General features: G+C 44.1%; 1 protein-coding gene and 1 pseudogene across 1 annotated transcript; both read right to left on the reverse strand.

Annotated features, from left to right (window-relative positions):
• Positions 1 to 1,031: 1,031 nt before the first annotated feature.
• Positions 1,032 to 5,082, reverse strand: LOC125149036 (olfactory receptor 10H3-like; annotated as a pseudogene).
• Positions 5,083 to 8,364: 3,282 nt separating this feature from the next.
• On the reverse strand, positions 8,365 to 9,309 carry LOC125160423 (olfactory receptor 10H3-like). The gene has a single exon (XM_047849366.1). It carries the CDS (start codon positions 9,292 to 9,294, stop codon positions 8,365 to 8,367), a length of 930 nt encoding a protein of 309 aa, XP_047705322.1. The 5' UTR covers positions 9,295 to 9,309.
• Positions 9,310 to 12,646: the final 3,337 nt, after the last annotated feature.

Below are 12,646 nucleotides of genomic sequence, written 5' to 3' on the forward strand. Positions count from 1 at the left end.
TCTCTCTCACTCTCCCTTCCCTTTCCCTTCCTCATGTGAAAATTGTGCTGTTACCAACTTCCTTCTCATTTTCATGCCTTTTCCAGATTTTGCCCATATGCACTTTTATCCAACTTCTTGTTCAGATCATTTTCAGGACTCCTATCCCACTACTTATCTTTCTCTCTCTCTCTCTTCCGGTGTCTCTCCCTTCCCCTCTCTGCTTCACCCTCTGAACCCTATTTTTTTAATTTTTTTTAAGTTTTATTTTTCATATTTGAGAGAGAGAGAGAGAGAGAATGACCAGGGGAGGGGCAGAGTGATGGAGACAGAATCTGAAGCAGGCTCCAGGCTCTGAGCTGTCAGCACAGAGCCCGACACGGAGCTCGAACTCACAAGCAGTGAGACCATGACCTGAACTGAAGTCGGACGCCTAACCAACTGAGCCACTCAGGCATCCCTGAACCCTATATTATGCAGAAATCCTCCCTTAAGGTCTATCCCTTCCAAGGTAGTGAGGAATTGTAAACAATAAATCATCTTCTAATAGTTTACTTTTTTTACCTTTTTTTTACTTTTCTAATAGTTTAATTTTTTTGTGCATTTGTCATACTCTAAAAGACAATACTATAAACCACTGGATGAATAGCTTGATATGAAAAGGGTCAATTCTGGGGTCAGATATTATTACTCTGCTTAATTTTCTTTATCCTTATGTTGGAGGAGGGGAAAATCTTCCCTTGCATGAACATTCAAGAAGATCTTGTGCGTTATTTCCCAGACACATCCCTGTGATACTCCCCACTGGTCCATAGAGAGACAACACATCCTTAGACAGAGTAATGGGAAGGAGTTCATCACATGGGGTCAAGAACAAGAGATCATGGTCACTAGATCCCATGCAAGAGGGGTGTAAAAAATTGGGGAAAAACAAATACCCAGCATGCATCCAACATCTACGGATATGTGTATTTTCATAGACTGAAACTCTACAACATTCCTGTGGAGATAGATGTTATTGTCCTCAGGCCTTCTACCATATTTCTTCATCACTAAACTGGCCAACAGTAGCTTAAGGGACTGAATTTTCTCTGGAAGCTTTTCTTTTTTTTTTTTAATTTAATTTTTAGTTATTAATATGCAGTGCGATATTGGTTTCAGGAGTAGAACTCAGTGATTCATCACTTGCATACAACATCCAGTGCTTATCACAAGTGCCCTGCTAGTGCCCATCACCCGTCTATCCATCTCCCACCCACCTCCTTCCATCAACCTTCAGTCTGTTCTCTATCATTAACAGTCTCTTATGGTTTGTTTCTCCCCCTTCTCTTCCCTCCCTTCCTATGTGTTCATCTGTTTTGTTTCTTTAAAAATTTTTTTTAATCTTTATTTATTTTTTAGACAGAGAGAGACAGAGCATGAGTGGGGGAGGGGCAGAGAGAGAGAGGAAGACACGGAATCCAAAGCAGGCTCCAGGCTCTGCACTGTCAGGACGGAGCCTGATGCAGGGCTCAAACTCATAAAGTGTGAGATCATGACCTGATCTGAAGTCGGATGACCAACTAACTAAGCCACCCAGGCACCCCTGTTTTGTTTTCTAAATTCCACATATGAGTGAAATCATACGATATTTGTCTTTCTCTCATTGACTTATTTCACTTAGCATAATACACTCTAGCTCTATCAACATTGTTGCAAATGGCAAGATTTCATTCTTTTGGATGGCTGAGTAATATTCCATTGTGCATGAGCAATATTCCACATCTTTATTCATTCATCAGTTGATGGACATTGGGGCTCTCTCCCTCATTTGACTATTGTTAATACTGCTGCTATGAACATTGGGGTGCATGTACCCCTTCAAATTTGTATTTTTGTGTCCTTTGGGTAATAGGGCAATTGCTGGGTTGTAGGGTAGTTGTATTTTTCAATTTTGGAGGAGCATCCATACTATTCTCCAGAGTGGTTGCACCAGTTTGCATTGCCACCAACAGTACAAGTGGACTCCCTTTTCTCTGCATCCTTGCCAACACCTGTTGTCTCTTGTGTTGTTAGTTTTAGCCATTCTGACAGGTGTGAAGTAATATCTCGTTGTAGTTTTGATTTGTATTTCTCTGATGATGAGTGATATTGAGCATATAAAATCAATGTGCAAAAATCTGTTGCATTTCTATACACCAATGATGAAGCATCAGAAAAAGAAATCAAGGAATCAATCCCATTTACAATTGCACTAAAACAATAAGATGCCTAGGAATAATCCTAAGAAGTAAAAGATCTGTACTCTGAAAACTATAGAAGACTTATGAAGGATATTTAAAAAGACACAAAGAAATGGAAAACCATTGCATGCTTATGGATTGGAAGAACAAACAATGTTAAAGTGTGTGTACTACCCAAGCCATCTACACATTTAATGCAATCCCTAGGAAAATATATCACCAGGATTCTTCTCAGAGCTAGAATAGAGAATCCTAAAATTTTTATGGAACCACAAAAGACTGCAAATAGCCAAAGCAATCTTGAAAAAGAAAAAAACTGGAGGCATCACAATTCCAGATTTCAAGTTATATTACAAACCCCTAGTCATCAAGACAATATGACTAGCAGGAAAACAGACATATAGATCAATGGAACAGAATAGAAAACCCAGAAATGGACCCACAAATCTATGGCCAACTCATCTTCGATAAAGCAGTAAAGAATATCCAATGGAAAAAAAGACAGTCTCTTCAACAAATGGTGTTGAGAAAACTGGATGGCAACATGCAGGGGAATGAAACTGTACCACTTTCTTACACCAGACACACAAATAAATTCAAAATGGATGAAAGACCTACATGTGAGATGAGAAACCATCAAAACCCTGGAGGACACAGACAGCAACTTCTTTCACCTTGGCCATAGCAACTTCTTACTAGATACATTGCTGAAGACAAGGGAAACAAAAACAAACTTGAGCCATTGGGACTTTATCAAGATAAAAAGCTTCTTCACAGAGAAGGAAACAATCAACAAAACCAAAAGGCAGCCTATGGAATGAGAGAAGATATTTGCAAATAACATATCTCATAAAGGAATCATATCCAAAATCCATAAAGAACTTATCGAACTCAGAGCGCCTGGGTGGCTCAGTTGGTTAAGCATCTGACTTCAGCTCAGATTGTGATCTCACGGTTCATGAGTTCAAGGCCTGCATCAGGCTCTGTGCTGATGGCTCAGAGCCTGGAGCCTGCTTTGGATTCTGTGTCTCCCTCTCTCTCTGCCCCTCCCTGCTCACATTCTGTCTCTCTCTCTCTCTCTCTTTCTCTCAAAAATAAGTAAACATTACAAAAAATTTAAAAACTTATCAATCTCAACACCCAAAACACAACAACCCAGTTAAGAAATGGGTAGAAGACATGAGAAGACTTTTCTGAAGAAGACACCAGATGACTAACATACACATGAAAACATGGAAGCTTCTCATTATGGCGTTCTTGAGCTCCTTATTCCTGAGGCTGAAATGATCGGGCTGAGAAAGGGGTGAAGACTATATAGGTGGTGGCCATCAGGGTGTTACTGTCCATAGAATGGGGGCCCTTGGGCTTGAGGTAGATAATGGAGGCAAAGCTGTAGTGCACAATGACCACCGTGAGGTGGGACACACATGTGGAGAAAGTCTTGTGCCTGCCTTCAGCAGAAGGGATCCTCAATATGGCATCCACGATGAAGACATAGGAGAGGATGATGAGGAATAAACAGCCCATCAGAGCTGAGACACACACCAGGATCACAGCCAAGGTGACGGAGGCTGTTTCTTTCCCACAGGCCAATTTCAAGAGGGAAAATACATGGAAGGCAAAATGGTGGATCACATTAGACCCACAGAAGGTGAGGTGAAAAACTATCAGGGTCACCATCATCCCCATGATCGAGCCACCAGCCCAGGACCAGGACACGAGGCGGGCACAGCCATGGGGGCTCATGAGCACATTGTAGCACAGGGGGTGGCAGATGGCCATGTAGCGGTCATAGCCCATGATCATGAGCAGGAAGGAGTGGGTGAAGCCGAATGTGAAGGAGAAAAACATCTGGCTGGCACAGGCCGTCCAGGTGATGGTGCGGCGGGTGGAGAGCATGTCAACCAGCATGACAAAATGGTGGATCACACAAGACCTACAGAAAGTGAGATGAAAAACCACTGGGGTCATTATCATTCCCAGCTGAGCCACCAGCCCAGCCCTGGGATGTAGGACAGCACAGCCACAGGGACTCATGAGCATACTGTAGCACATGGGGTGGCAGATGGCCACGTAGCAGTCATAGCTTCTGATCATGAGCAGACAGGAATGCTCTTTGTTCTCACAATACTTTGCCTTCATTTAGCATGTGTATAGTCAAGAAATGTTCTTCCAGGGGCGCCTGGATGGCTCAGTCGGTTAAGCATCTGACTTCGGCTCAGGTCATGATCTCACGGCTCATGAGTTCAAGCCCCGTGTCAGGCTCTGTGCTGACAGCCCAGAGCCCGGAGCCTGTTTCGGATTCTGTGTCTCCTTCTCTCTCTGACCCTCCCCTGTTCGTGCTCTGTCTCTCTCTGTCTCAAAAATAAATAAATTTTAAAGAAAATTAAAAAAAAAAGAAATGTTCTTCCAGGCTTATTTTGTATGGAAATATTCTAGGTGCTAGGATCTAGCAATGACCCAGGACTAGGTCTCTGCTCTCCCCTTTTCATGGTCCATTGAGAGAACCTGTCATATAACCAAACATGACAATACACAGTGGTCAGAGGTGTGACCAGGGCAGCCTAGGGATCTGCAGAAGCTAAGGGTGAGTCACAGACCCAGCCTGCAATTTAGAGACTTTGGCAATTGGTAGTGTCTACATTGAGACATGATGCTTAATTGACTGAGCCACCAGGCGCCTCTCACCTGAATTTTGAAGTGCTTTGTGGCACAGGTTAAGGAACTGACGAGTGGATGTAGGGTCACACAAGGAGCAGGTGGCGAGCATGTCGCTGGGGTCGTTGTGATCATCCTCACTTGCTATGGCCACATGAAGATCCCCCCTGCCATCTCCAGTTCCGGCTTCTGTCCCCAAGGCTGAGAGCAGGGGTAAGTCCATGGGCTGTTGTAGAAAATAATCTACTTTTTATTTTGGTACTGGTTTGCATAGCCACTTTTCTCTTCTGGGTGTGTATTTTAAGGACCTTAGTTTGGGGGCGCCTGGGTGGCTCAGTCGGTTAGGCATCCGACTTCAGCTCAGGTCATGATCTCACAGTTAGTGAGTTCGAGCCCCGCATCAGGCTCTGTGCTGACAGCTTAGAGCCTGGAGCCTGCTTCAAATTCTGTGTCTCCCTCTCTCTCGGTTCCTCCCCTGCTCATGCTCTGTCTCTCTTTCTCCTTCAAAAATAAATAAAAATATTTTTTAAATTTAAATTAAAAAAGACCTTAGTTTGTATTCTTTAAAAATTAGTATAAAAATTAGAAGTATTATACTTTGTAAACTAAATTATATATCTTGCATTTCATTAGCTTAGTAGTTGGAACCACTTAGTCTTCAGCCACAAGACTACTTGTTAGAGTACCAAGGAAAAAATGTTATTTGTGCTTTGAGATTGATCACGGAAAAGAAAATAGCAAAAAGCAGTAAAAAGATGAATTTAAACATACTGTAACATTATTAAATATATGTTATATACACTTACGTATATATGTTCACACGGGTATATACACATTCATTCTAGTAGTTCTGCTTTTCTGAGGAACCCTAACACAAAAACCTTAAAAGAAAAAGAGGCCTTGTAAAAATGTCCCTTTTCCATCTAAAGAGATGAGACCCAGACCTCAGGATCCCTGGTGGTTTGTCCTGTGGGTAAGCATTTCCCCCAGTTCAGCCCCTGCAACTCAGCGTCTCTCTGAGGATGTGCGTGATGCTGTGTCTTTACTCTAACGCAGGGGCCCCAATACACAGGAGGGTGAGCATCCGTCCTGAGTCACACGGTCCACGTCGAGCACGGAGACCGTTCCTGCTGTCCTCCAGCTCCTGCTCCAATAAGTGTTGGTTGAGGGCACACCGCACCCCAGCCCCTGTGCTGGGGCCCCTGCAGCTACATGGTCAGGTGAGTCCTCAAAACACACCCCAACGAGCAAACCCTGCAGCTGGGCTACCGGGACTCCTTCACCTTTGTTGACCGAATTCCAAGGACACTCAGCACTTCTCGAGAGCCATCTCAATGCCCCAGGTCTTCTCCACAAAGAAGAATGGCCTAAGAATCTGGCTTGAAACTAATTGTAAAGTGAAACCCAATAACATTTAACGTCAGGATGCCATTTCACGAGTCAGTTCCTGGGGCTGCTGTATCAAAGCATATAAATCTCGTGCCCTGACTCCACACACATCTATCCTCTTCCATGCTGGAGGCCAGAATTGAATCAGGGTCACCAGGTGTGAGTCCAGGTGTGAGCAGGGCTGCGTCCTTCGGGGGATCCGGGGAGGGATGTGTCTCCTGCTTTCCCAGCTTCGAGGGCACCACGCATCCCCTGGCTCGTGGTTCCTGCCTCAGCTACTCCAATTCCTCCTTCCGGTGTCACATCCCCTACTGCTCCCTGTCTCTGGCCCCTCCTGCCCCCTTGCATAAGGACACTTGCAATTATAGCAGCCCATCTGGGTGATGAGGGTAATCCCCCTGTCTCAGATCTTAACTGCATCTCATCTGCACACTCCCTCTTGCTGGGTCAGGGAACGCAGCCACAGGCTCTGGAGAAGCACATCTTAGGAATGGTGGGGGTATCCATCAGTAACACCGATAATGAGCAAAATAATGAATGGAACCCCAAAACTGCCATAGCCGGTTTTGCCAAGCTCTCGTTGTCAGTGTTCATGAGACAAAGTGTCTCATGAACTCCTCTGGAGTCCGTGTTTCCCTCTGGCTGTGTGAAAGGGGTGTGTACCTAGGGCTGCACCTGCCCTCCTTCCCTGAAAAGGGTCCCTTCCTTCTAATGACAGCCTTCTCCTCCTAGTCATGACCTCACTTCTCTCTGTAGACACCTGAGAGAGGGGGGCTCCTGGTCACCAATTGCACACACGTGCACATTGTAATCGATTCCTGCTCCCTGCCTCCATGGTGCTGTGGCCTGGGACCGATTTGCATTTTTTGCATTTCAAAAATGTGATTAGTGATAGATGTGGGTCATATCTAAATGTGGAGAAAGGATAATTTACTTTGAGACTTAGAAGAGTGAATGCATAGGAAACCCTTCCCACAGCATTTAGCAAGTGGCAGATACTCGTATGTGGCAGCCATCCTTAGATTAGTATTGTAAAACATCTTCTGACTGCAGCTCAAATATCTGACCACAGTTTAAGTAAGAATTTACACCAATGGGAGGCCCCCTCCTGGAGCTTCAGACATGGTTTCCCAACTCCAGCATGGGAGTCAGACACACCTAAAGTTGCATGTGACCCCTTCACTCACATGTTGTGTGACCCCCACCAACATTTGTCATCAGCATAAAGGAGGTACCCACACCCTTGACCTTTCTTTGTGCCATCTTGAGAGAGCACTGTGTCCTCCAACAGAGCCCGTAGATAGATTTGAGTAAACACAAGAATGAGAAACTGATGTTTTACCAGAAGTATTGTGGGGTAAAAGGGAAAAAGATTTCCATAACATGTCAGAGAGCAACACCCTTTAAACATTTTGTATGTTCTTACCCAAACACTGAATCTTCTCCCCTTTCTCTCTCTGTCTCTGTTTCTGTCTCCATTTCTCTATCTCTCTCTTTTCTTCTACTAAACATTCCTACATCCTTCACTCAACCCAGCTCAAAATAGAAACCTCCTTAAGGTCAATCCCCTCTAAACACAGCGAGGAACCGTAAACATTCAACAGTCTCCATGGAGACAAATATTTAATGTTCTTTTGGGCATTTGTTATAATTAGAAGGTAATACTTATAAACAGTGGGCACAGTGCCTGATAAGAAAATCCCTGATACTGGAGGCAGTTATTTTTATGCCTATTTTGATTTATCCTTAAGGTGGTGGAGGAGAAATTCTTCTCTTGCTTCTGCATTTAAGAAGAACAATGGGCATCAGTGTTGACACACATCCATGTCATGTCTCTCACTAGCCAATAGGTAGGTAACACATTCTTAGAAGAGTTAATGGGATGTGGCTCATCACATGGGGTCTTAAACATGAGATCATGCTTACTAGAGCCTATAGAAGAGATGGGCAATCAAATTGAGGAAAAGCAAAGGTGTAGGATGCCTCCACACATATGGATGCACCCACCAATACCTATTCAATATTTTCATATATTGAATCACTAAAAAGTCCTATGGAGACATTATTATCCCCAGCCCTTCTGTCATATTTCCTCACCAACATATTTCCTCCAGTGTCAGGAGCTTAAGGGACTAAATTTTTTCCGGAAGCTTTTCTTTATGGCATTCTTGAGCTCCTTATTCCTGAGGCTGAAAATGATTGGGCTGAGAAAGGGGGTGAAGACTGTATAGGTGGTGGCCATCAGGGTGTTACTGTCCATAGAATGGGGGCCCTTGGGCTTGAGGTAGATAATGGAGGCAAAGCCATAGTGCACAATGACCACTGTGAGGTGGGACACACATGTGGAGAAGGTCTTGTGCCTGCCCTCAGCAGAGGGGATCCGCAATATGGCGGCCACGATGAAGACATAGGAAAGGACGATGAGGAATAAGCAGCCCATCAGAGCTGAGACACACACCAGGATCACACCCAAGGTGACAGAGGATGTCTCCTTCCCACAGGCCAACTTTAGAAGGGAAAGCACGTGACAGGCAAAATGGTGGATCACATTAGACCCACAGAAGGTGAGATGAAAAACTATCAGCGTCAACATTATCCCCATGACTGAGCCACCAACCCAGAACCATGACACAAGGCGGGCACAGCCACGGTTGCTCATGAGCACATTGTAGTGCAGGGGGTGGCAGATGGCCACGTAGCGGTCGTAGCCCATGATCATGAGCAGGAAGGAGTGGGTGAAGCCGAACGTGAAGGAGAAAAACATCTGGCTGGCACAGGCCGTCCAGGTGATGGTGCGGCGGGTGGAGAGCATGTCAACCAGCATGCGAGGGGTGACGGCAACGGTGAACAGAATCTCGGAGGTGGACAGGGCGCACAGGAAGAGGTACATGGGCGTGTGCAGGCTGTGCTCGCTCCAGACTGTGGCCATGATGAGCAGGTTCCCCAGCAGCGTGAACAGGTACATGATCAGGTACAGCAGGAAGAAGGCGGGCAGGAGATGCTGTGGGAAGGTGGAGAATCCCACGAGGATGAACTCAGTCACCATGCTATAGTTCTGACCAGGCACGGGTGCTGCATCTGGTGAGATCAGAAAGGGAATGAGGGTGCGTAATTTATCCCATGAATAACAAAGATGATTCAGTGTCAGAAAACCTATCATGTGATCAGTCACAGGAATAAACTAAAATAAATATCATATAATTATATCAATTCAGACAGCAATCCTGGATTGCTAAATTTCGATTACTGTTTATGATTTTAAAAATTAATACATAATTATCATAAAATATTGTATTATTTTAGATATACAGTATAATGATTGATATATGTACGCATCTTAAAGATTTTTTAGAAGTTTCTTCTAAATATGAAATCAACTGGACTTTTCCTAGATAACTAAGAACATACACTAGAAAACTAGCAAGAAGTGGGAGACAATAGATGCACTATTTTAAATTTTTTTTTCAACGTTTTTATTTATTTTTGGGACAGAGAGAGACAGAGCATGAACGGGGGAGGGGGAGAGAGAGGGAGACACAGAATCGGAAACAGGCTCCAGGCTCCGAGCCATCAGCCCAGAGCCTGACGCGGGGCTCGAACTCACGGACCGCGAGATCGTGACCTGGCTGAAGTCGGACGCTTAACCGATTGCGCCACCCAGGCGCCCCTAGATGCACTATTTTAGCATCAGAAACAAGCCAAGGTTACTCACTGTCTCTGCTGTTCATTAGCAGGGAAATGAAAGCCGGGAGCAGTGCTTGAGGAATGATAAAGAAAGAAGGAATATCAGGATTGGACGGAAAGACACGTGATCATCTACCTAGAAAGGTGCAAGAATGAAGGCAGAAAATCTTTGAGCAAAGACAGAACACATGCTGTGGAAGACAGATCAACTTCCCAAACTCATAGTGTTTCCCATAGAATTGCACCCATAATAATCACACACCAGATAGAATTTAAGGAAAAAGTAAGACAACATTGTCAATAGTGACACAAACTATAAGGAGACAGCTCTCAAACAGTTTGGTCTCAAGATTTCTTTATGAAAAAAACAAAACAAAACAAAACCGGTGAGTCCCCTAGAGGGCTTTTGTTTGAGTGAGTTAGAAGTCTCCATTCTTACCATATTAGTAATTAAAACTGAGATTCTTTGAACATATTTAGTTCTAACACATTTGTAAAGTTTACTTATTATTTTGAGAGAGACAGAGACAGCATGAGTTGGGGAAGGACAGAGAGAGAGAGGGAGAGAAAGAGAATCCCAAGTAGGATCCACACACTGTCAGTGCAAGGCCCACGAGGGGTTAGAACTCATGAAGCGGGAGATCATGACCTGAACTGAAACCAAGAGTTGGTTGCTTAACTGACTGAGCCACCCAGGAGCTCAAAGTTCTTGACACATTTAAAGAATAATAATCAACCTTTGGTTCAAACTAAGGAAAGTAACCATATTTTAAAAACCCATTTAATGACGGAGCACCTGGGTGGCTCAGTCAGTTAAGTGTCTGGCTTCAGCTCAGGTCATGATCTCACGGTTCGTGAGTTCGAGTCCTGCATTGGGCTCTGTGCTGACAACTCAGAGCCTGGAGCCTGCTTCAGATTCTGTGTCTCCTCCTCTTTCTTTGCCCCTTGCCTGCTTGTGCTCTGGCTCTCTCTCTCTCTCTCTCTCTCAAAAATGAATAAAGATAAAAAAAAAAAAAAACCCTTATTTAATGAGAAGTGTGGCTTTGTTTTAAATTTTAGCAAATTTGTCCAGTGCTGGCTAGATGGCATAGAAGATGATGCAGTATCCTCATCATTCAGCCTGTGGCAATATGTTCTTAATTTGAAGCATATGATGAAAATATATCCTCACCTTCACTGGAAGAGTGAGGACTTGGTGGTCCCCCGGAATGGGTCTCTGGGACCCCAGGGCCCTCATATCATACTTTGAAAACCTCTGTTATGAAAAATCTAGGAATTAATCACACAATGCAGTACTTCCAAGGACAGAAACTGTAACTACTGAGATATCTATATATGGCTATATAAGATTATACACATATATAATATATACAACGGAATATTACTCAACCATAAAAAAGGCTGAAATCTTTCCATTTGCAACATGGATGGACCTAGAGGGTATTATACTAAGTGAATAAGCCAGTCAGAGAAAAACAAATAGCATATGATTTCACTCATATGTGGAATTTAAGAAACAAAAAAAATTGAGAAGTGGAAGAGGGAGAGAGACAGAGAGAGAGAGGCAAACCAAGGAAGAGACTCTTAACTATAGACAACCAACTGATGGTGAACAGAGGACATGGAGTGGGGGGCTGGGTGAATTAGGTAATGGGGATGAAGGAGTGCACTTGCTGTGATGAGCACCGGATGATGTACAGAAGTGCTGCATCACTGTATTGTACACCTGAAACTAATATTACATGTATGTTAACGGGAATTTAAATAAAAACTTCAAAAAAAGATGAAATGTATGTATGCATTCTATATAAATTAATTAATTAATTAATTAATTAATTAATATATACATACACACACACACACACACACAAAGGAGTATTTGAATTTCATCAGCATATCTTCTATGAGTGCTGACGCCATTCTCATTAAATATATTTTAACTATTGGAAAAAGAAACAGACATGAAAACTTCCACAAAGGTTTTGTTCAACAAAGGATATCCAGGATACATGAACAGGCAGATGGAAATTTGGGAAAGGAGCCGGTGCCTTGACTAAAATTGACCAGGGAATACTGTCTAGAGTAAATAAGAAACCAGCACATTAAGAAGAAGAGACTCCAGGGGCGCCTGGGTGGCGCAGTCGGTTAAGCGTCCGACTTCAGCCAGGTCACGATCTCGCAGTCCGAGAGTTCGAGCCCCGCGTCGGGCTCTGGGCTGATGGCTCGGAGCCTGGAGCCTGTTTCCTATTCTGTGTCTCCCTCTCTCTCTGCCCCTCCCCCGTTCATGCTCTGTCTCTCTCTGTCGCAAAAATAAATAAACGTTGAAAAAAAAAATTAAAAAAAAAAAAGAAGAAGAGACTCCATACAGAAACGAGTGCAGGACATGAGCAGAGAACCCACAGAAGGGGTTACACAGGCAAGTGCACAGATGGTTTCAAGACAAGGAAAGGGAAGGGGAAAACGACCCTGAGATTTCCCTGTACACCTATTCATTTCCCCAGATTAGGAAGTGCCCAGTGCCCACAGCTATACGGGGAGGGAGCAATCCCGCGGCCTGCGGCTGAGAACCGAGAATGGAGAAGTGCAGCCTTCACGTGCACCTGAACCTCTGTCTCCATGGCGCACACCTACCTGGACGGAGCCTGTGGGATGCAGCCCCGCTTGTAGTGCGGGAATGGACAAGCCTGCTTGGGAACCGTAACTGGGAAGGGGGC

The sequence above is a fragment of the Prionailurus viverrinus genome, chromosome A2, assembly GCF_022837055.1.
Source record: "Prionailurus viverrinus isolate Anna chromosome A2, UM_Priviv_1.0, whole genome shotgun sequence".
NCBI lineage: Eukaryota > Metazoa > Chordata > Mammalia > Carnivora > Felidae > Prionailurus > Prionailurus viverrinus.

Bases quoted from the DNA above. Each gene is read 5' to 3' on its own strand.
- LOC125160423 (XM_047849366.1), bottom strand. From the start codon at position 9,294: ATGGTGACTGAGTTCATCCTCGTGGGATTCTCCACCTTCCCACAGCAT.